This window comes from Durio zibethinus, chromosome 14 (assembly GCF_047325235.1).
Source record: "Durio zibethinus cultivar Kanyao isolate XHJ-2024 chromosome 14, ASM4732523v1, whole genome shotgun sequence".
In the NCBI taxonomy this organism is placed as follows: domain Eukaryota; kingdom Viridiplantae; phylum Streptophyta; class Magnoliopsida; order Malvales; family Malvaceae; genus Durio; species Durio zibethinus.
Window position 1 is genome coordinate 422,316 of NC_143175.1, and position 25,151 is coordinate 447,466.

The 25,151-nt window shown below is 32.7% G+C and overlaps 1 protein-coding gene across 1 annotated transcript; it reads left to right on the forward strand.

Moving 5' to 3' along the window:
• The first annotated feature begins 640 nt into the window (after positions 1 to 640).
• On the forward strand, positions 641 to 10,219 carry LOC111294439 (lon protease homolog 1, mitochondrial-like). The gene is made up of 20 exons (XM_022887738.2): positions 641 to 1,656; positions 2,009 to 2,074; positions 2,557 to 2,742; positions 2,900 to 2,965; positions 3,091 to 3,132; positions 3,232 to 3,354; positions 3,730 to 3,828; positions 4,064 to 4,129; positions 4,233 to 4,319; positions 4,512 to 4,551; positions 5,073 to 5,244; positions 5,550 to 5,674; positions 6,573 to 6,703; positions 6,800 to 6,904; positions 7,066 to 7,179; positions 7,312 to 7,479; positions 8,047 to 8,148; positions 8,325 to 8,558; positions 8,859 to 9,377; positions 9,686 to 10,219. Exons 1-20 carry the CDS (start codon positions 1,180 to 1,182, stop codon positions 9,848 to 9,850), a joined length of 3,087 nt encoding a protein of 1,028 aa, XP_022743473.2. The 5' UTR covers positions 641 to 1,179; the 3' UTR covers positions 9,851 to 10,219.
• The last annotated feature ends 14,932 nt before the right edge of the window (positions 10,220 to 25,151 follow it).

A 25,151-nucleotide genomic window follows, 5' to 3' on the forward strand; every position in this document is an offset into this window, starting at 1 on the left:
TGAGGTTGGAAAAAGCACCAGTTTCTGGTGTTCCCTAGCTTGTTTGATGAATTTGGTTTTGGTCCTAATGACTTTCCTGACTACTGGTTTTCATGTTACTTTTCTTCAAAGTTTCATTCAAGGACTCTTTTTGAGAGTTAGCAATGAGTGTCTCTAAACATAAGGACTAGCATTTTCTTTAATGTTGTGTGTAGTCTTGCAAGTAATTGTGAGTAGCATAAAATGTAAGGCACTCTTAGATTCTGTGAAGTCATGTGCTTTTAACTAAAAGCATCTCTTTGTGGTACACTTTTCTGGTGAACTTTTGTTTGCTTTGCCTTTTTCCATTCAAGATATAAAAGCGTGTTAGTATTAATCTGGGAAATGAAATTTCGAACCAAAATATAGTTTTGTGTTTGATTTATTTGAATCGGATAATGGTTTATTATATGTCTTTTATCTATTGGTTTAGTGGTTAAGAGGCTCTAAAAAAGATATGTAGACGTTAAGTTTTAATTTCATCATCTCCCTTCTTCTTTATACAGACATTTATCTTCTTTTGAACCAAAAAAAAAAAAAAAGATAATGGTTTATATACCTATATAGATCGGACCAAAACCATGTCCAAAGCTAAAAGATTTTTCTTAGGTTACTGTGAATTGTTGCCACCGTGAAGCCCATAGAGAAACTTTGTTAATCTCACCCCCAAAGACAAACTTTGTTTTCTTTATCAAATACTGATACTATATTATCATTTAAAAAACTTTTCTAAGATTATGTCAGAAAACTATAGATTTATACTCAAATTCATCATTATGTTTACGAGTTTTTCATGAAATTTGTAAAAGATGCAACTTTCTTGCTGATCAAGAACAGCATCCTCATTTTTTTATTTTGTCCAAGGGAATGTTAAAAAAACGGCATCTAGAACAGGTTTTATTGAGGCTTTTAGTAGTCAAATTTGTCTCCCTTAACAACAAACCAAACCGAACCAAGTTGGCAGTTAGTAAATTTGTCTGTCTTAACAGCACTAATTGCAAAAGTTGAATTTGAAACAACGTAAATGAAACATCAACAAGTTCTTTTTGTCTTCTGCAACAAGAAAACGGTGGAACGTTGTACTAAACTTTCATAGGAGTTAGGACATCATGTCCCAAGAAAAGTGCAAAGCGGTTAACTCACCCCAAAATACAAGGGCTTATGAAGGGCTTTAGTGGCTCCACCTGCAACCTCCCCCAGGCCCTTCTTTTGCCTTCAAGCCTCTCCTCCAATGAAGCATCTCCGGCGGCCGTTTTAACCAACCGCCGTCACATAGGGTTCCTTTTCTATCCCTTTAAATCCCCTCCAATGCTGAAACTCGTACCCTCCTCCTCCTCTTCTCGTATCCAGTGCCTCACTACAGCAACTCCAAGCCTCCGAGTGAAGCCCGACTTCGATTCGGCCTTCCATGCATTGGGTCGACTTACCGGCTTGACTCGGAGGAGCTCTACGAACTTGCTCTTCAGGGCTTTCTTCTGTTCTGATTCCAGCAATGGGTCCGGGTCGGGTTCCGGGTCCCTTCCAGTGGTTGAGGTTGAGGTGAAGGGAGCCGAGTCCGAGTCCGAGTCCAATGGGTCTGACTCGAAAGTATCGTCGGCGATCGTGCCGACTTACCCCAGGCCAGAGGATTATTCGACAGTTAGTTTCAAAGATTATGAATCTTTTTGCGGTGGGAGTTTGTTTAGTTGCTGAGAAAATGAAGGAGAAGAGAGGACAAAAAAAAGCTTTTAAAGAAAAATCTGGTTTTTTTATATTTGTTGCTATTTGAAATTGTTAAATTTGCTCAATGTTTATTGGGTTTTCATGGTACTGACTATGTAAAAGTTGGTTCTTTTCATAACATTTCTGGTGAAACTCTTTTACTGTACATAAATAAAACATGTATAATGAGGTGGCTCTGTCGAAATTATGGACCGTGCTTTCATATAAAGCTCTGTATTAGTTCTCTTCCACATTTGTTTAACGAATTCTTTATCTTTTCTGTTTGCAGGTTTTGGCATTACCTTTGCCGCATAAACCTCTTTTCCCAGGATTCTACATGCCAATTTATGTCAAGGTATGGCATGATGTCCAATTATATGGAATATGAAATTCTCCCCATGTTTCTTTTCTTAGGGTGATAGTTTGTAAAGTATGAACTACATTGTTGAACTCTAAGGTGTCTTACAGACTTACAGTTCATAGCTTGGCATGATACAACTTAAGTTGTTTATATGCACCCATTAATTGTTTAATGATATTAATGAAATGTAAAGTTAAACTCTTGTTGGAGCAATTTTTATCATTTTGATTGTAGATCTTGTCTTGACAACATTTATCCGTGGCATTACCGAGTTAATATGACTTGAACTTTGAGGTGGAACCATTTCATAGATTAGATCTTTTTTAGAGCAAAAACCGTGGTTTTATAACTCAAGAAAAATGTCTACACTGTGCTTTGTATTCTACTACTTAACTTTGGTGATAATATCCTGTTGAGTTTGTAGCTAGCACTACTTGAGGTAAATGGATCTCTTACCAATATGCTTTCTTGTGCAGGATGCTAAGTTGTTAGCAGCTTTACAAGAAAGCCAAAAAAGGCAAGCTCCATATGCTGGTGCTTTCCTTCTCAAAGATGAACTGGGGACTGAGTCCAGTCCTAGTTCTGAAACAGAGAAAAGTGTATATGATATTAAAGGGAAGGAGTTGTTTAATCGTCTTCATGAAGTTGGCACCCTTGCCCAGGTATCAATTTTTTTCTTTTTTTAATTTTTTTATAGTAAAATAAGATCTTTTTGTATCTTGATTAGTGTTAAATGCAATACTTTTAATGGCAGTTAGAGACATATGCAACAATATAACATGTCCTCTGATATATGTATCTATAATGTAATGTTTTCAGATCTCAAGTATCCAAGGAGACCAGGTTATCCTTATTGGTCACAGGCGGCTTCGAATAACAGAGATGGTGAAATATATCATTTTAATCTTTGACAATTTGGTGTTTGTGTAAAAATTATCTCTGTCCCACATACTTGGAATCTTTTTTAAGTGCAAAACCTTCTGAACTTAAACAAGATGGTTTCTGTACAGGTCAGTGAAGATCCCCTTACAGTCAAAGTTGATCATCTCAAGGTATGTTGTCTGTATCACTATATGTTATTGTTTTCATCTCAAGTATGCATTCAATAGTTTATTAATCTATTGATTCACCAAGTTGTCTTAATCATGCAGGAAAAACCTTATGACAAGGATGATGATGTCATAAAGGCAACATCATTTGAGGTTATATCAACCCTAAGAGATGTTTTGAAAATTAATTCTCTTTGGAGGGATCATGTTCAAGCGTATAGTCAGGTGTATTCTTTCTTCCAAAATTTTGATTTGTTTTTCTTTATGTTGCTCTATATCTTCTCTTTATGTTTTCTAGAGCTTCTAACTTCTTCTCGTATTTGTACTTTGCCCACAATATTCCCTCAGAGTAGGTGGAGCCGCCATTTAGTTTAACATTACATGTTCATCATATATTTGTCAAGATACTTCAGCAAATATTCTATGATTGTATTAAATATTACAATGAGTTAGCATAATTTCATGGCAATTGCTTGCGATAGAAATTGTTATATGTACATCATATTTCTATCAGAATGTACTAGTTGTTTTGATCAATTAGCTTCCATGAATTAATTATGATATCTTTTCATTTTTTGCCTTCTTTCTCAATATGTGCAGCATATAGGTGATTTCAATTTTCCAAGGTTAGCAGATTTTGGAGCTGCAATATCTGGTGCAAACAAATTGCAATGCCAGAAAGTTCTTGAAGAGTTGGATGTGAGTGGCTAGGATATATTTTACTGTTGATTGCTAATTTTTGAGAGCCAGTTCTGGTTTAGTTTGTTTTGCATTTGAGGATATCACAAATCTCACACTTCTTTGTGTGAATTATGTGATGCTGCTATCTACACCTAATGGTGGCATTGGCACCTATTTGTTTGTTTTTATACATTTGGAGACTGTACTAGTCATGTTCTTCCTCTCTTAAAACTGTGCTATACTGTCTCATTAGGTGCATAAGCGTTTACAACATACACTGGAATTAGTAAAAAAAGAAATGGAAATCAGCAAGATTCAGGTACTTGATGCTATTAAATTTCATTGCACCTCTACATTACTTAAACCTTTTTCATTGTCATCTGATTTGGAGTAGGTCTAAATCATTTGGTGGTTATTTTTAGGAATCAATTGCGAAAGCAATTGAGGAAAAGCTAAGTGGTGAACAATGCCGATACTTGTTGAATGAGCAGCTTAAGGCAATAAAGAAGGTATTTGATTCCACTCTATTATTAATTACGTATTTCTTAGGTGGTAATGCTTTTACCAATTTATCTTTATAAAGTATGGTCAAATGTGACCCCATATAATCTTTTTTTTTTCTGTGCATTGAATTCTCTATTTTTTATTTGGACCTTTCTCCTCTGTAGAAATTAGAGTGAATTTCATTTGTTCTGGTGCAGGAACTTGGGTTGGAAACAGATGACAAAACTGCACTTTCAGGTTAGTTCTGTTTCATGTTATTTTGGCAGAATCAGAAGATAGTACTTACCAACCAGTTTTTCCTTTCCTCTTCTCCTCTCTTTCTTTTACAAAATGGTGATTTGCATGCATGGATGTTCCTCTTCAACCTAATTTGTTGTTGAAGACACATTAGTGAATTTGCAAGCAAGCTCTTGTAAAAAATAATGTCAATAAATCTGTTTTTGACTTGCTTGTTGAAACCCGTTTGTGTCATTAGGGGTAATTTGGAAGTCTAAAAGTCCAATACTTCTGAAACTATAGACTCTGGTTGATGCAATTTTGCTTGCTATTAATCTCATGGTTATTCCCTGTATGGTTAATTTTTACCTTGCTGGGTGCTTGCTTTTACTGAATTGATGTATCCATGGGTCCCCTACAAGGTCTAAACGGGTAACCACTTCAGTTTTGAGATGGATGAAATAGCTAGTCGAATTGTTATTTTTAGTTTATTTTAATCATCTATGTGACCTTTGCTATACTTCTCTGTTCCTTTATTGCAGCAAAGTTTAGGGAAAGACTTGAACCAAATAGGGAGAGATGCCCACCTCATGTCTTGCAAGTTATAGAAGAGGAGCTAACAAAACTACAGCTGTTAGAGGCCAGTTCTAGTGAATTTAATGTAACTCGTAACTATCTGGATTGGTTAACGATTCTTCCTTGGGGAAACTACAGGTTCAGTTACTCCTGCATAGAAATACATGTTAAGACTTACATTAGGCAAAGTCTGAATATGATTCGGCATTGATATCATATAAATATATTTGTTAAATGATTCCCGATTTTCACATACAAGTGATTGTGATGTTATTTCTGATATCAGGTTTTGTTCACTGTGGCACAAGTAGTTCTATATATTAATCTATAATCCTGTAATAGTTATACTTGAATGCGGAGCAGAATAAGGAAGGAACAACTTAGCAAAATTTAAGAGTTCCATGTGTGTACTCATCTCCACTGTTCTTCATTTCTCTATGCAGTGATGAGAACTTTGATGTCATTCAGGCGCAAACAATTCTTAATGAAGATCATTATGGATTAACTGATGTCAAGGAAAGAATATTGGAATTTATAGCCGTTGGAAAACTCAGAGGAACTTCACAAGGTCGGTCGAGTTTCTTTTCTTTTATAGATTTGTATTGAAAATGCAGTTGAATTGGATGTTTGATGTTTTTCAGTCACACTGGTTTTTGTCTGACCGGCATCCGCGATACCATATTATCTGGACTGTTAATTTATTCCCCTTTTATTAGAATCATAATAGCTTAAAAAATGCTTGAGGAAGTACAATCTTGTTCATGTGAAGTATAAAACTGGAAGAGCTTGAACTCAAAAAGGAAAACAATAAAAACCCAGCCAAGAATTAAATAAAGACAATTACCAGGCCTTTGGAGAAACCGTGTTTGTGAAAAAGTTTGTCTTAAAAAAAACTTAGCCACAATTGACCTTTTCCATTTGTATTCCATAGTAGTGAAGTGGCATTGATCAATCTCTACCGTGTACCTGAATATCTAAAACAACAGATTGCCATGAGAGGAAATCTCAAACTAACTGCGGGAATAAATATATTTGGCTGCTCTGATATATAAAATGTTGCTTGACATAGTTAACCTATTCTTTGTGTATGGTTGCTCAAACATTTCAAATTTTGCAGTTAAGTAACTTTTATCTATTCTTCTCCCAGTAAGAATTGACATGGTTTTAGGCTCCTGTTCAATGAGTCAAAATCTCAAGAAACCTCGGCTTTTATCTTCATTTCTTTAATAAAATAGCCTTGGATATGTTCTTGTAAGGAATAGGGTTGATGTAGTGGGCTCCTACTGGTTTGAGTTGGTGACTTTTTACTCTGAAATGTAGTTTCCTACAATTAATCTTGTCGAGTCCAATCATCACTGGGCTTCAACATTAATGCGTGAATGCTGAAGCTGTATAAACTGGCTATCTATTTTAAGTTCAAAATAACAGCAAAGGCTGATTCATGATCTTTTGGTGATGTGTTGCAGGTAAAATTATCTGTCTCTCAGGTCCACCTGGAGTAGGCAAAACTAGTATTGGCGGATCCATTGCCCGTGCTTTGAACCGCAAGTTCTTTCGATTCTCTGTTGGAGGACTGTCTGATGTTGCAGAAATCAAGGTAGTTACACACCTTCTTGTGCTCTGATCAAGATCAGTAAACATCGGACAACATCATTCTATTGATCCCTGTTGTTAAATCCTAATTTACATCCAGGGGCATCGTCGAACCTATATTGGTGCTATGCCAGGAAAGATGGTGCAGTGTCTAAAAAATGTGGGGACAGCAAACCCTCTTGTCCTAATTGATGAGATAGACAAGGTATCTTAAAAGCTAATGTTTGAAAACTTTGAATTGATAGTATGTTTCTGGGTTTCTAGAGTGATTCACTCATCACTTACTTCCTTGGATATGGGCTTTCTACTATTTAGTCTTCTTGAATTTGTTGAAGGCTGACCAGTTGAATTCTAACATGATGGCAGCTGGGGAGGGGACATTCTGGTGATCCAGCAAGTGCTTTGCTGGAGCTCCTTGATCCTGAGCAAAATGCTAACTTTTTGGACCACTATCTTGATGTCCCAATTGACCTATCAAAGGTATGTTGGTTTATGATTTGGAGGATCTATGTTAGCTTACTTTTTCTTTTGATCATTTTCAAGCATTTGTGTAAGATTTATGAGGGAAACCTGATGCCTCTTGCCTCACATATCTTGAGCATTTGGTTGCAGGTTCTGTTTGTTTGCACAGCAAATGTTGTGGACAACATACCAAATCCTCTCTTGGACAGAATGGAGGTAATTGCTATTGCTGGTTATATCACTGATGAGAAAATGCACATTGCCAGAGACTATCTGGAGAAAACTGCACGAGAAGCATGTGGTGTCAAACCTGAACAGGTCTTTCCCTTCAATGCCTGCTCTCTTTTTTCCTCTTTTCCCTCAACATACATGATTACACATGCATGAGCAGCCGCACAATCTTGTAAACATACAAGCATAAGGATTCAAATTGGAGAATAACTATTTGAAAGTTGCTGCTTCCAATCACTAAGGTGGAACATACATGGAATTCAACTTGAGCTTTTTGTAAAAATTATCCACTTCTCTCATGCATGTAATAGAAGTATGGTTGGTAGCTTTGAATACCTTGTATGCGGTGGGTTCTGAAATAAGTTATTATCGTTTGTGCTAGTAATGCCAATGTCGTCTAAAATAGCACATTACCTCACGAGTACATGTGATGTATGGTGATTTTCCCCTCTTCCCTTTCTTTCCGATCCTTATTAGGAATAGAGTACATTAATTGCACAATCTGTTGACAGTATGTTATCTTTGTTGGAATAATCCTTTATGTTTTTTTTTTTTTTTTAATCAATTTTACTATGATTATATTTCTGTTTTTTATGGAGATATTTTGAAAAAAAAGGAGAGTATTTTGACTTCTCTTCTAACTGTTTCTTCCAGGTTGAGGTAACTGATGCAGCTCTTCTTGGCCTAATAGAAAACTACTGCCGAGAAGCGGGGGTTCGAAACCTTCAAAAGCACATAGAAAAGATCTATCGTAAGGTTTGCTCAACTACCCATCTTAAGATGATGAAGAAAAACTTAAATGTTCATAAAGCATTGCAGTAAACAGTCACATGTATTCGCATGCACATACGCTTTCTTTCTCTCCAGTCATATATCTCTAGCAATTGTATGGAATCTAGGACATGGATTAAAACAATGTTGGTGTATGGCAGATTGCTCTTCGACTTGTGAGAGAAGGATCATCAAATGAATCTTTCATTAGTGGGGAAGTTGTCCAACCTGCTGATGCCAAAGCAGAAGTTGTTGATGAAACTGATCAGCATGCGGCTGCAAATGAGACTGGTGTTGATGTTGAATCAGTAGGGAATAGCAATCATGAACATACATCTGAAGCCTCTGTTCAGTTTGAAACAGTTCAGACAATTGACCAGTCTAGGGATTCAAAGGTATTTTAAAAGTTATTCATTTGAAAAAGTGGTTTGGGAATTCGGAAAACATGCTTTCCGAAAAGAAGCTTATCAAGTTAGCAATACAATATGCTTACCTTTGATCTTTCACAACTTTTTTCCTTCTAAAGTAGAATGAAGAACTTGGGACTTCTAACATTTGTAGAAAGAAACAACTATGGCACCTTCATCTTGTTGTGCTAATTGTTAGGATATTGTGCCTTTCTTGCTTTAGTTTGAGACAAATGTAATTCAATTGCTTATTCCTATAATTGCTCATTCAAAATACTTCTCCTGCAGGATGCAATGGACACTAAGAAACTTGTGGAAACAGAAGCAACTAAGGCAGTTAAGAAGGTGTTGGTGGATACCTCAAACCTAGCTGATTTTGTTGGGAAACCGGTCTTCCATGCGGAGCGCATCTATGATCAGACTCCAGTTGGAGTTGTGATGGGTCTAGCTTGGACTGCCATGGGTGGTTCCACCTTGTACATTGAAACAATTCAGGTTGAGCAAGGAGAGGGGAAAGGGGCCCTTCATCTTACTGGTCAACTTGGCGATGTGATGAAAGAAAGTGCACAAATTGCTCACACACTTGCTAGAGCCATTTTGGTAGAGAAAGAACCAGATAACCCCTTCTTTGCCAATTCCAAGCTTCATCTCCATGTTCCTGCTGGGGCCACCCCAAAGGATGGGCCCAGTGCTGGTTGCACCATGATCACTTCCATGCTATCCCTTGCCATGAAGAAGCCAGTTAGGAAGGATCTAGCTATGACTGGGGAAGTGACTCTGACAGGGAGGATTCTTCCAATTGGAGGGGTAAGCTAAACATACAGAACTTTTTTCAGGTCATATGTTATAACATCATCGTTATCATCAAGCTATGCAAAATTCCTTCTTCTCTAAATTGGAAGGTCTCTGCATTATAATTCTGTGGATCTGTCAAATAATTATGCTGGTTCCTCTCTGGTCTCTGGTTGAAATAGAGTTTTATGATTCTCTCTACATTTGATCGTGAATAAACACACTATGCTGTTGTCTTCCTGTCTCACCTTTTATTATATGCTTGGTGTTGTTCTCCTTGATTCATCTTTAAGCTTTACCAAAGCAACTTTTCAAATCATTAGGTGAAGGAGAAAACAATAGCAGCAAGGAGGAGCGGAGTGAAGACCATCATATTCCCATCTGCTAACAGACGTGATTATGATGAGCTTGCACCAAATGTAAGAAAAGGTCTTGATGTTCACTTTGTAGATGACTACAGTCAGATTTTCAATTTGGCATTCCAATAGGAAGATAATAATACGGGAAATTAGGTTCTTATTGCCAGCCAATGTTTTAGAGAGCTCCATTCAAAACCCAATTTTCCATTGTGTTACATCAAAATTTTCACAGCGGTCTGGTTTTCAGCAAACACAACAAACCAACAAATATCGAAGATTTGGAGAAGAGAAAAGAAGTGGCAAGCTTTCCAGTTTCCAGCAAATGCCGCTCGGTTATTGTCTTTATTTTATTTTTAGTTGGGTCCATTATTAGAAATAAACATATCGGCCAACAGTCATGTGTCTGATTTATTGGTAAAGCATTGGCTAACAAACTGCTAATTTTCTTTTGGACAAGGGGAGTATCATTATATTACTTGAAAATTTTATTTAAGCTCATTTCACCTTTATCATTTGAGTCGAAGTTCAAGTGTAATACATCTTTATCAATCATTTTAACACATCTTGGACAATATATATTTATACTAATTATTATTTATATTTTTAAAAATTTAATAACTTAGATGATTTTATGCACGTGAATGATTATAATAGTTATATTTAATATTATTTAATGTTATTGCTCTAAAAGCTAACAAAGAAAGTTTAATCTAATTTGTTGTGTTACTAAAATTAAAAAAGTCAAAAAAAAAAAAAAAACTAGGAATTTAGTTTTCCCTATCAATGTTTTAGTTTTTGAGATGTTCTTTTTATAACTTAAATAACTATGTGCGTGTCTATAGACATTCTTTAACCAAATCTTTGTATTAAATTTTATTGGTCAAAAGATGATGAAGGAATGTTCGGTTTTTCAGGTATTAAAATTTTGGAATTGTTTTTTCAAAATATCAAAATCTAAGCATAGTAAAAATATAATTAATATTATATCCATCTTATTTTCTCTATCCATATTTTATGGAGTGATCTTATATTTTTAAGATTTCATATAAATTGAATATCCATGTTTATAAGTTTCCTGCTGGTGCTTTAAATTTTAACCTAATGTAATATTTATCCAACATTTGGAAATAAGATCCGTTACCTTAATTAAAATTTTGACAGCAACTATTAAACAAACACCACAGCCTCATCAACAGTGACAATGCCTTCCATTCTTGGTTGTTGCACTTTCCATACAAGAATTTGGAAAATGGATTTCCTTCCTCTTTTATCCAACATTTCCAAATCTTTTACTTATTTCTATTCCTAGAAAATAATTATAAAACATCTACCTGATGAAACCTAATCACACCATTCAACCAAAACATAGCTACTTGTGAAAGCAGCAAGCTGAAAAAAAAAAAAAAAAAAGGCCCCCTAGATTTTAGTGTAGCTTCATACTCCATCAAAGTTCTCAAAAAAGCCTTTTTTTTTTTTTTATCTCCTCATTCCTGGTGCTACTTCTTCATCATTTCATTCATCTCCTTGTTTGATCAGTAAGGTTCAATTTATGTTCAAATTCATTAATCTTTTTTTTCTTTGGTTTTTTCTTATCATAGAGGTTTTCTTTTTTTGGTTTTTTTGAAAAGCTAAGAGTATGATTGAATTAAAAAATTGTCAATCAATATACACACATGTGTTGAAAGATATTTGAATATATTAGAATCAATTAATTTATTTCTTTTTGTGCTTTATTATAACTAAGTTTACTGTGATTGATTTGTTAAAATAACCGATATTTACTTATTCGTAAAATTAGCTCTATCTTTTCATAATGATCTAATTAAAATAATTCAAAAAGTCAACATGTAACTCAATTAAACAGTAATTTATACTTTATAAACAATCTATTAATATAATTATAAATATATATATATATGTGTGTGTGTGACCTATTTAAGATGGACAATCACGTTTTTAACTCTTTGAGTTCCGAACAACCATTATTTGAACATGCAAATTCACTTCACGTGAATTTTGAAGAAAATCATCACGAACAGAATTTGGTAATGCTCAGAATGGAAAATCATGTTTCTAATCCTACAAGCTCTGGATATGCAAACTCACTTCACATGAATTTTGAAGAAAGTCATCGTGAACAGAGTTTGATAATGTTCAGGACAGAGAATCATGTTTCCAATCTTACAAATTCTGAACGATCTTTTGCTACAATTGAAGAGGAAATGGAATTTGTAGGATCATTTCTTGTGGATAATTCCCAAGAGCAGGTATATATTTATTTTATTTTCATTCTCTATATTATTATTCATATATATATATATATATGTCTTTTATCTTGATATATAAAGATTAATCAAGTACATATATACTAGACATTATGTATTGAATTCAATCATTTGAAGAAAAAAAATTAATTGTGACTTTTATTTATCTCATATATTATCCTATTATTGTAGGTTCACCAAGATGGCCCTACTCCTCCTCCCACAGGCTCGAGTTCTGAGCCTATTAATGAAAACAGTTCTTCAAATGGTGAGAGTTCAATGAGGAAGACTCGGAGGCCGACTCTTGAAATACCTAACGGCAGTGTCATCTTAGCATTACCGGCAAAGGGAAATGATATTGTCAGGTCAAACAAAGTTAAAAACACCGAGGTTCCTCGGAGTTTTGAACTTTCTTCTATTGAAATTGGATCATGGAAGGTAATAAAGTTGATAATGAAATTTATGTTAATACATACATGATAGGATACATGAAGAAATGTAAGTTTATGATCACATTTTTTTTTTTAATTATATGGCTGAAATATGTGCAGAGAAAAGCCAGCGATACGGTGTCCTTGTCTGCCAACATCCACTTCGGTTGGCAGAACCTCCTGTGGCAAATCGAAGAGCGAGGCCAAAGAACACAACGGATCCAATTCAAGTGGGGGGATATCTCGGAAATGAAAGTTTACAAGGGCGAAGAACCAGGAATTGATATAAAGGTTAGAATTCATTTTAGAGTCTGAAACTTGTCTAGTTTGTTGGAATTTGACTTATAACTTATAGTGAGGTTAATTTTGAAGATGAAGGGATGCCCAAAGTTCCTTTGTGAAAATGGAACTAATCCAGTAACAAGAAGGACTACATGGGCAACAACGGGGGACTTCACGAATAGAGAAGCTGAACGCCATTGGTATATAAAATTTGCTTAACTTGGAAGATTATCTATTAAATTACTCTTTTTTCCATTATTAGCTAATGCAAATACCTTGGTGAACAGGCATATCGTGAAATGTGCCCCCGATGCTATAAAACACGATGTCCGAAAGCTTCTGAATGCTGACCCGCGATTGAATCGACTATGCAAGAAAGAATCAAAGCGGTCCAGAATTTATCTGCCTGTTCGAAAACATGGATGGACCAGGTTGGCGTCGGGAGGGAGAAGTGATAAACCACGATATGGAAGCTTCTTCATCTCAAGACCCTAGTAATTCTGTAGAACCTCATATCCAGAATTCAGGTGGGTAGATGGTTTAGTATTACCTTTTATTTGTTATGTTATGTTTGGCAGTATTAATTACTTGATGTTTCTGGAGAAAATCTGTAGTAACACATCCTGCTGGATCATAATGAATATTTTGATCGTGATGCAGATTTTGAGTTAGGACTAGGAGCATGGTTTTCGTGGCAACCTAAAGTTGTAATTTTTTTTTTCGTTTGGAAAGTGAAATCATATGTATTTGTGTGACCAATATCCTTAACATGTATATAAATGTTTTTTTACTATTGTACAGTCCAGTCATTGGAAAAAAAAAATTCAAAGAACCAAATTAAGAGGACTTTGTGTTCCTTGTATTGTATAAATGGAAATAGAAATGCATATATTACCTTCATAAGAAAAAGGTAAAATGCCCAAGAGGCAGGTGCAGGAATCCAAATCATTGTCAGTGCTATCTGACAGGAACGTTTTTCTCTTATATGTTATGTCAAATGAAGATGCTGAATCACGAAAGAAATCATCAATAAACAGTTTTCTCTTATATGTTGTGACGGAAACATTTTTCTCTTATATTTTATCTCTTATATGGTTGAAGTAGAGTTTTACGATTCTCTCTACATTTGATCGACAATAAACACACTATGTTGTTGTCTTGCTGTCTCACTTTTTTTTATATATTTGGTGTTGTTCCCCTTGATTCATCTTTAAGCTTATCAGAGCAAGTTTTCGAATCATCAGGTGAAGGAGAAAACAATAGCAGTAAGGAGAAGCGATGTGAAGACCATCATATTCCCATCTGCTAACAGACGTGATTATATGACAAGCTTGCACCACATGTAAGAGAAGGTCTTGATGTTCACTTTGTAGATGACTACAGTCAGATATTCAATTTGGCATTCCAATATGAATAATACGGGAAATTAGGTTCTTATTGCCAACCAATATTTTAGAAAGCTCCATTTACTTGGGTTTCTGCCTGAAAATTCTTTGTTGTTGATCCCGTAAACCAAAACCCAGTTTTCTATTGTGTTACATCAAAATTTTCACAGCAGTCTGATTTTCAGACAAACAAAACAAACCAACAAATATCAAAGATTTGGAGAAGAGAAAAGAAATGGCAAGTTTCCAGTTTCCAGCAAATGCCGCTTAGTTATTGTCTTTATTTATTCCAAGTTGGGTCCATTATTAAAAATAAACATATTGGGCAACAGCCATGTTTCTGATTTATTGGTAAAGTATTGGCTAACAAGCTGCTTAATTATTTTCTTTTGGACTAAGGGAGTGTCGTAATATTACTTGAAAATTTTTCATTAAGCTCGTCTCACTTTTATCATTTGAGTAGAAGTTCAAGTGTGGTACATCTTTATTAAGTATTTTTAATATAACATATTTATAATTATTATTTATATCTTTAAAAGCTTAATAACTTAGATGATTTTATGCATGTGAATGATTATAATATATATTTAATATTACCGCTCTAAAAGCTAACGAAAGAAAGCCTAATTTGTTTTTAAGTATTAAAATTTTAGAACTTCACTTCATAATTATTTGTTGTGTTACTGAAATTAAAAAAAAAAAGAAAAAAGAAAAAACTATTAATTTAGTGATTTTGTCTCTATGTTTTTGCTTTTGAGATATTCTTTTATCTTTAAGATTTCATAACTTATACAATTATGCACGTGTAGATAGATATTCTTTAATCTTAATTTTTATATTAAATATAATTTTTTAAAAGATAATCAAGGAATGTTGGGATTTCTATGCTTTAAAGTTTTGGAATTGTTTTCTTGGAATATCAAAATTTAAGCGTAGTAGAAATAATAACTATTATACCTGTCTTGCTTTATCTATCCATAATTTTTTGGAGTGATCTTCTATTTTTTAGATTTCATATAAATTGACAAGTACATGCATGTACGGTTATGATTATAATACTTATATTAAATAATATTTATTTTAAAACGAACGAAGAGAATTTTTACTTATTTGGTTATTAAAATTTTGAAAATCGATTTTATAATTATTTCTTACCAAAACATAAAAAAAAAAAAAAAAAAGAAATCCCTTTAAATTTTAACTTCAATCATCCAAAATATAAATATCACAAATTTAGTCCCAAATAGAGAAAAGAAAACCCCCTTTATTATTTACAATTATTATGGTGTTTTTTAATCAGTTTCGCACTGGTGTTTTAAAATTTAACCTAGTGCAATATTTATCCAACATTTGGAAATAAGATACATTACATTAATTAGAATTTTGACAGCAAATTATTCAACAAACATCACAACCTCATCAACAGTGACAATGCCTTCCATTATCGGCTCTGGCATTTTCCATCCAGGAATTTGGAAGTTGGATTTCCTTCCTCTTTTGTCCAACATTTCCAAATCTTTTACTTATTTCTGTTCTTAGAAAATGATTATATAAACATCCATCTGATGAACCTTAATCACACCATTCAGCCAAAACATAGCTTCACATGAAGCAGCAAGCAGAAGTAAAAAAAAAACAGCCCCCTAGATCTTCGTGCAACCTTATACTCGATCAAAGTTCTCAAAAAAACCTTTTTTTTACTTCCTCCTTTCGAGTGCTATTTTTCTATCATTTCATTCGTCTCCTTGTTTGGTCAGTAAGGTTTAATTTATGTTCAAACTTATTAATCTTTTTTTTCTTTGTTTTTTTTTTGGAAAAGTTAAGATTATGATAGAATTAAAAAGTTGTCAGTCTATATTATACACACACATGCTTTAAAATATTTCAATGTATCAAACTCAACTAATGAATTTCATTTTATGCTTTATTATAGCAAAGTTTACCGTGGTTGATTTGTTAAAATAATTCGCACATACTTATTCATATAATAACTTCTATCTTTTCACAAAGATTTAATTAAAATAATTTAAAAAATCAACGCATAACTCAATTAAATAATAATTTATACTATATAAACAATCTACTGATATATATATATATATATATATATATATCTGATGTGTTCAGAATGGATAATCACGTTTTAAACTCTTTGAACTTCAAGCAACTTTTATTTGAATATGCAAATTTACTTCTTGTGAATTTCGAAGAAAACTCCCATAAATATAGTTTGGAATTGTTCAGAATGGAGAATGATGTTTCCAATCCTACAAGTGCTGAACGACCCTTTGCTACGTTTGAAGAAAAGATGGAATTTATAACATCATTTCTTGTGGAAAATCCTGAGAAACAGGTATATATTTTGAGTTCATTTTCAGTCTTTTTATTTTTATTCATATACTTGTTCGGTGAGCGGCTTTTATCTTAATACATAAAGAGTAATTAAATACATACTGGACAGAATTAGATCTATTTGAAGAAAAAAAATTAATTGGGACTTTTATTTATCTCATATATTATCTTATTATTGTAGGTCAACCAAGGTGGCCCTACTCCTCCTCCCACAGGCTCCAGTTCAGAGCCTATTCATGAAAACAGTTCCTCAAATGGTGAGAGTTCAATGAAGGAGACTCGGAGGCCGCCTCTTGAAATACCTAACGGCGGTGTCATTTTAGCATTACCGGCAAAAGGAAATGATATTGTCAGGTCAAACAAAGTTAAAAACACCGAGGTTCCTCGGAGTTTTGAACTTTCTTCTATTGAAATTGGATCATGGAAGGTAATAAAGTTGATAATGAAATTTAAATTAATACATAAATGATAGGATACATGAAGAAATGTAAGTTTGTGATTACTTTTTTAAATTATATGGCTGAAATATGTGCAGAGAAAAGCCAGCGATTCGGTGTCCTTGACTGCCAACATCCACTTCGGTTGGCAGAACCTCCTGTGGCAAATCGAAGAGCGAGGCCAAAGAACACAACGGATCCAATTCAAGTGGGGGGATATCTCGGAAATGAAAGTTTACAAGGGCGAAGAACCAGGAATTGATATAAAGGTTGGAATTCATTTTAGAGTCTGAAACTTGTCTAATTTGTTGGAATTTCAATTATAACTTATAGTGAGGTTAATTTGAAGCTGAAGGGATGCCCAAAGTTCCTTTGTGAAAATGGAACTAATCCAGTAACAAGAAGGACTGCATGGGCAACAACGGAGGATTTCTCGCATAGAGAAGCTGAACGCCATTGGTAAATAAAATTTGCTTAAGTTGGAAGATTATCTATTAAATTACTCTTTTTTACATTATTAACTAATGCAAATACCTTGGTGAGCAGGCATATCGTGAAATGTGCTCCCGATGCTATAAAACACGATGTCCGAAAGCTTCTGAATGCTGACCCGCGATTGAATCGACTATGCAAGAAAGAATCAAAGCGGTCCAGAATTTATCTGCCTGTTGAAAACATGGATGGACCAGGTGGGCGTCCGGAGGGAGAAGTGATAAACCAGGATATGGAAGTTTCTTCATCTCAAGACCCTAGTAATTCTATAGAACCTCATATCCTGAATTCAGGTGGATAGATGATTTAGTATTACCTTGTATTTGTTATGTTATGTTTGACAGCATGAATTACCTGATGTTTCTGGAGAAAATCTGTAGTACCACATCCTGCTGGATCAATATGAATATTTTGATCCTAATGCAGATTTTGAGTTAGGACTAGGAACATGGTTTTCGTGGCAACCTAAAGTTGCAATTTTTTTTTCGTTTGGAAAGTGAAATCATATGTATTTGTGTGATCAATATCCTTAACATGTATATAAATGTTTTTTTACTATTATATAGTGCAGTCATTGGAAAAAAAAAATTCAAAGAACCAAATTAAGAGGACTTTTTGTTCCTTGTATTGTATGAATGGAAATATAAATGCATATATTACCTTGATAAGAAAAAAGAAAAATGCCCAAGAGACAGGTGCAAGAGTCCAAATCATGGTCAGTGCTATCTGACAGAAACTTTTTTCTCTTATATGTTATGTCAAATGAAGATGCTGAACTATGAAAGGAATCATCAATAAACGTTTCTCTCTAATATGTTATCTCTTATATGGTTGAAGCAGGTTTTTATTATTCTCTCTACATTTGATCGTCAATAAACTCACTATGTTGTTGTCTTCCTATTTCACTTTTTTGTGTTACTAATTTAGTGATATTGTTTTCTCTATCAATGTTTTTGTTTTTGAGATGTTCTTATATCTTTAAGATTTCATAGCTTAGACAATTATGCACATGTCTAAAGACATTCGTTAACTAAATCTTTATATTAAATATTATTTGTTAAAAGATAATGCTCGGATCTATATGATTATTTTCTCAAAATATTCAATTTTAAACCCATTAGAAATAATTATGATTATATCTATCTTATTTTCTCTATCCATATTTTTTTGCAGTGATCTTATATTTTTAATATTTCATATAAATTGAATGATGCATGTGAATAATTATAATAGTTATATTAAATAAAATATATTTAAAAAGGAATGAAGAAAATTTTGATTTGTTTAGTTATTAAAATTTTAGAATTCCACTTTAGAATTATTTCTTAATAAATATAACGATCATAAAAAAATAATTACGGATTTGTTATCTTTGTTAACCTTGAAGGACATTTATACCTTGAAAAAACTGTGAAATGGATTTTTTTTTTTTTTGTTTTAACCCTAACTACTTAGACTAAAAGCAATTAAAATTTTTAGATTGGGATTTCATATTCCTTGAAATTTTAAGTTCAATCATCCAAAATATAAATTTAGTGCTAATTAAAGAGAGAAGAAAACCCACTTTATTATTTGAAATTATTATGGTATTTTTTTTAATTATTGTCCTGCTGGTGTTTTAAATTTTAACATAATGCAATTTTTATGGAAAGAAGAAACATTACCTTAATTAGAATTTTGATAGCAAATATTAAACAAACACCACAGCCTTATCAACAGTGACAACGCCTTCCGTTTTTGGTTCTGGCACTTTCCTTACAGGAATTTGGAAACTGGATTTCCTTCCTCTTTTATCCAACATTTCCAAATCTTTTACTTATTTCTATTCATAGAAAATGATTATATAAACATCCACCTGATGAACCCTAATCATACCATTCAACCAAAACATAGCTACTTGTGAAGCAGCAAGCAGAAAAAAAGGCCCCATAGATCTTAATACAGCCTTATACTAAGATCAAAGTTCTCAGAAAAGCTTTTTTTTTTATATCTCCTCCTTGCTGGTGCTACTTCTTCAACCCTAATCATACCATTCGACCAATCCTACAAGCTCTGAACGACCTATTGCTGCGTTTGAGGAAGAGATGGAGTTTGTAGGATTATTTCTCGTGAATAATCCTAAGGAGCAGGTATATATTTTGAATTCATTTTCAATCTTTTTATTTTTATTCGTATATTTGTCCCATAAGCGGCTTTTATCTTAACATAGAAAGAGTAACCAAGTACAAACTAAACACCATCTATTGAATTAAATCTATTTGAAGAAAAAAATAATTAATTGTGACTTGTATTTATCTCATATATTATCTTATTATTGAAGGTCAACCAAGATAGCCCTACTCCTCCTCCCACAGGCACGAGTTCTGAGCAAAATAACGAAAACTATTCTTCGAAAGGCGAGAGTTCCACAAGTGAGACTCGAAGGCCAACTCGTGAAACACCCAACGGCAATGTCATTTTAGCATTACCAAACAAAGGAAATAATATTGTCAGATCAAACAAAGTTAAAAACACTGAGGTTCCTCGGAGTTTTGAACTTTTTTCTATTGAAATTGGATCATGGAAGGTAATAAAGTTGATAATGAAACTTACATTAATACATAGACGGTAGGATACATGAAGAAATGTAAGTTTATGATCACTTTTTTTTTTAATTATTGGCTGAAATATGTATAGATGAAGGCCAGCGATTCAGTGTCCTTGACTACCAACATCCACTTTGGTTGGCAGAACCTACTGTGGCAAATCGAAGAGCGAGGCCAAAGAAAACGAAGGATCCAATTCAAGTGGGGGGATATCTCAGAAATGAAAGTATTCATGGGTGAAGAACCAGGAATAAAGATTAAGGTTGGAATTCGTTTTAGAGCCTGAAAATTGTCTAATTTATTGGAATTTCACTTGTAACATATAGTGAGGTTCATTTTGAAGCTTAACGGATATCCAAAGTTTCTTTGTGAGAATGGAACTAATCCAATAACAAGAAGGACTGCATGGGCAACAACATGGGACTTCACGAATGGAGAAGCTCAAAGCCATTGGTATATAAAATTTGATTAACTTGGAAAACTATCTATTAAATTACTCTTTTTTGCATTATTAACTAATGTAAATATCTTGTTGAACAGGCATATCGTGAAATGTGCTCCCGATGCTATAAAACACGATGTCCGAAAGCTTCTGAATGCTGGCCCTCGATTGTCTAGACTATGTAAGAAAAAATCAAACGGTCCAGAATTTTACCAACCTATTGAAACCATGGATGGACCAGGTGAGCGTCCGGAGGGAGAAGTGATCAACCATGATATGGAAGCTTCTTCATCTCAAGAGCCTACTAATTCTGTTAAACCTCACAGTGAATACGTGGTTTAGATCATATCCATACCCAACCAAAGTGTAATTGACTTACAATTTGGGAGTGGAGAAAGCTCATGCTTTGTCTCCATTGACACTACGAAAAAGTTACATTTTATTTTCGAATTAATGTATAGTTTTTTTTTTTTTTTTTCATTTTTGAATGATTATAAATGTAATTGAAACAACATGGTAGTTGTTAATAATACCATGAAAACTTCATTATGCCAACCTATTACCATTTAAGGATTCAGACAACTAATTATTTGAACATTAATTAATTCTGTTACTCAATCATCAATTAAAATACTCATCACCTTAAAAAATTTGACAGTAATAATATTTCATACGAATTCCTTATAATGCCTGCTTTCCTTTTTAATTTCTCTCTTCATTATTTTTTATTTTTTCTTTCTTTCCTTCCTCTCTCTCTCTCTCTCTCTCTCTCTCTCTCTCTATATATATATATATATACATATATATATATATGGTTCTGTTTAATAGGTTATATCCAATTTGCATCTTCTTCACTCTTTTATTTTTACTCCCTTGTCCCACAGGACCAAGATGATCAAAAGAAAAAAAAAATTTAAAGAACAATATTACTTAATTTCTTGTAGACATCATGAAACAAATTAAAAGCATGGCCAAGCTAGGGCACTCCCTTGCCCCATGATCAGAACTTCTAAAGAAGATGTTCTTTTGATCCAAGTGAGTATCATAATATTACTTGAAAATTTTGCTCTAAGCCCCTCTCACCTTTATCATTTAAGTTGGAGTTCATGTGTAATACATTTTTATTAATATTTTAACATGTCATATTTGATATATTTGTAATTACTATTTCTATCTTTAAAAATCTAATTAATTAATTACTCTAATTACTCATTTTTAATATATCTTAAGATAAATTTAAAATTCGTTTTCATTTTCAATCCTTTATTTTTATTTGATAAGTGACTTATATCTTAATATAAAGATTAATTAAGTACATACTAAAAATTATATATTGAATTAAATCTACTTGAAGAAAAAAAATAACAATTAATAGTGACTTGTATTTATCTTGAACAAAGTATCAAATTGATATCTTATCATTCTAGGTCAAGATGGTCCTACTACTACTCCCACAAGCTTGAGTTTTGAGTGGAAGTTCAAATGTGGTACATCTTTATTAATCTTTGTAACATATGTTGGTTAACATATTTATAATTATTATTTATATCTTTAAAAACTAAATAACTTAGATGATTTTTTGTAAGTGAATGATTATAATAGTTATATTTTATATTATCGTTTTAAAAGCTAAGGAAATAAAGTCTAACCTATCGTAAGTATTAAAATTTTAAAACTTCACTTCATAATAATTTTCTGTGTTACTAAAATATAAGAGAAATAAAAATAACTACTAATTTAGTGATCTTGTTTTCTCTATCAATGTTTGTGTTTTGAGTTGTTCTTATATCTTTAAGATTTCATAACTTAGACAATTATGCACATGTTTATAGACGTTCGTTAACTAAATCTTTATTTTAAATATTATTTGTTAAAAGATGATGCACGTATCTATATGATTTTTTTCTTGAAATATCCAATTTTAAGCGTAGCAAAAAAAAAAAATTATTATATCTATCTTATTTTCTCTATCTCTAATTTTTGGAGAGATTTCCTATAAATTGACAACAGCACGAATCATGCATGTACATGAATAATTATAATAGTTATATTAAATAAATTTTAAAAAAACTATATAAAAAAACTAATAATTATGCATGACAATAACGGAAGGACTACATGGGCAACAATGGGGGACTTCACAAATGGAGAAGCTTGATGACATTGGTATATAAAATTTTATTAACCTGGAAAATCTATAACTATATATAATTTCTATCCCTTTCTTCAATTTATGTGCACACATCTTTAATGTTTTAAAAAATTTGGGGGGGTGCAAATTTGTGAAAAAAATTTCAGAAGCTTCTCTTCTCTTTTCGTTCTTTCTTCTCCTTTCTCTTTTCATCCTTTCTTTTTCCTTCCTTCTTTTCTGTTCTTTTTTTCTTCTCTCTTAGTGAATCTAGGTTTTGCCCAATTGCCGATCGCCACCTCTCTTTTTTTTCTCATTCTCCCTTTTTCTTTCTCTTCTTTTCTCTCTTCTTTTTTCATCAGCCAAATCTTTGCCCGAATTTGTAAGGTTCCTCACAATTTGTAAGGACTGTGTGTTTTTTTTTTTTTTTTGTGAGTCTTGTGTTAGGTTTTTTATAGTATATTGTTTATTCTTTGAACCATTTGTTCTTTACAATTTTATGACAAATGTAAGAAAATGTTTTCTGAGTTTGAATGTGTTTGATTTATTTATCTTATTATTTTTTATCTTTTTGTTTAATGTGGATGGAAGTGTGTTTTGAGTATAAATTTAGTTTGAGTTTGTGCTGTTAGTTATTTCTGTTCTCATGCATGGATTTCTTTGCATATGCTATCAACTGATATAATCCATTAATTTTCAGGTAAAAAAGTAAGCAAAATCAAAATTGAACTAGGTTTTTCACAATGAAATTCTTTGTATATAGGAAATTGTCATTTCCTCTTTTTTCTTTCTTTGCATGTTTATAATTAATTTTTTTTGTTGTACGTTTGATAGAAGATGCAATCTTGAAGTTATTGACAGGTGCAAAGCTAAGCATACAGCTTATCGGAGCCATGGTATGTTTTTCGATAACTAGGTAAAAAAGTAATGATTTTGTTAAATACTATATATGCTAATGCCCTATTACGTGGATCTTGAAAAGACGGTTATCTTTAAGCATAGTTATATGAAGTTTTCTGGAGTTTGTTGTAACAAAAATCAGTAAGGAAATGAATTTTTGCTAAATAAAAAAAGCTTTCAGATGTTTTAAGTATATACAGATGAATTACATAGTTGTTCTATGCTTCTATTTTTAAAAAAATTTTTGCTTTGTTCATCCAGATGCTTTTGAATTTGATGCACCAAACCTTGGAAAATACAAATGCAATTCACAATTGGGCTTTGAAAAGTTCAACCAAATAGTGTCATCTTTGTTGTGGAAGAAAGAGTTTGAACTCACTGGAGCTGGCTCTACAAAGGTTGGAATATTAGTGTCATTATTTAACGATTGATTTGTGCCTATTAGCCAAATTATAATTTGAGATTAATAAGGTAAATAGTGCATTTATACATGCATAGAAGTGAAGCAAAATTGTGGGTTAGAGAGCTATGGCTAGGAAAAAGAGTGCAATTATGTATGTGTACTTCAATTTTGGTAGATGGATGCAAAAAATCAGTCAAGCCATTCTACTTAACTTATAGCGCATTGCCTTTGAATTGAAATGCCAAGGTGATTGTACTTTTAACCTTTTTTTTGTTTTTATTCTCTTTGTTTTTCTTTGGTAAAAAGGGTGATGTGGGCAGTGGAGTTGTTTCTCAGTTTTAGAATTTGCAACTGAAATAATAGGTCATTGATTTAACATATCATACCTATTACATCACTCAATATTCTACATGCTTTTAGATTCTCATAGCAAGTGCAAACAATTGATATAAACAAAATCAATTGGATTGTTTTTCTAAATGAGTTTAAATCTAAAACTTTTCATTAACTTGACACTTTTTCTGAAGGTAGAAGAAATTTTATTATTGCAATTCAATTACAAATTTCCTTCAATTTTCAGTTGGTTATTACTAAATAATAACTAGGTAGATTAAACATTCAATAGGGGTTTAATATTAGACAATGGCATCAATCTAAGAATATTGAATAGATCAGTTGCCAATCGATTAATTTTTTTAATTTTGCATCTCTTCCTGCTTCACCTATTATCTCATTATGTTTAGACATATTGTCTATGTTATTATATTTGTTGTTTTTGTTTAATTATCTAGGTGGAGGATTCTTTTCATAACCTTATTAGAAAAAAATATTGCTACTTTGGTTAGTATGAATGGTTTGTTTCTTACTATATTGAGGTATGCGTGCACTTCATGCCTTTTCCTTAGAATTGAGATGGAATTGTTATTTAATGTCATTTTTATTATTCTCTTTTGATATTTGTTTTGCATTCTCTTTTCAGTTGGATTTTTGCTAGAAAATGGTTGAATATCTTACAAGGACCTCAACTGGGTATGCTATGTTCTTTTGTATCTACATCGGCATGGGTGGTTGTTATATTTCCAGTTGTGGTGCTTATCATATGGGGATGCTAGCTAATCATAATATTAGGTCGAGATATTATTGGTTTGGTTGCAAAAATGGTTGGCGCTGCTCTTTTATTGGCATTATATTCAATCATGCTATGGTGGCAGACTCAATGGCAAAATGCAAGTATGCTTTTTAATGACTTGCATTTTTTTTTTTTTACCCTTCAACTTGAAAGGGTGATGATACTTATTTCCTTTTAGAAAAACAAATATTTTTTCCAAG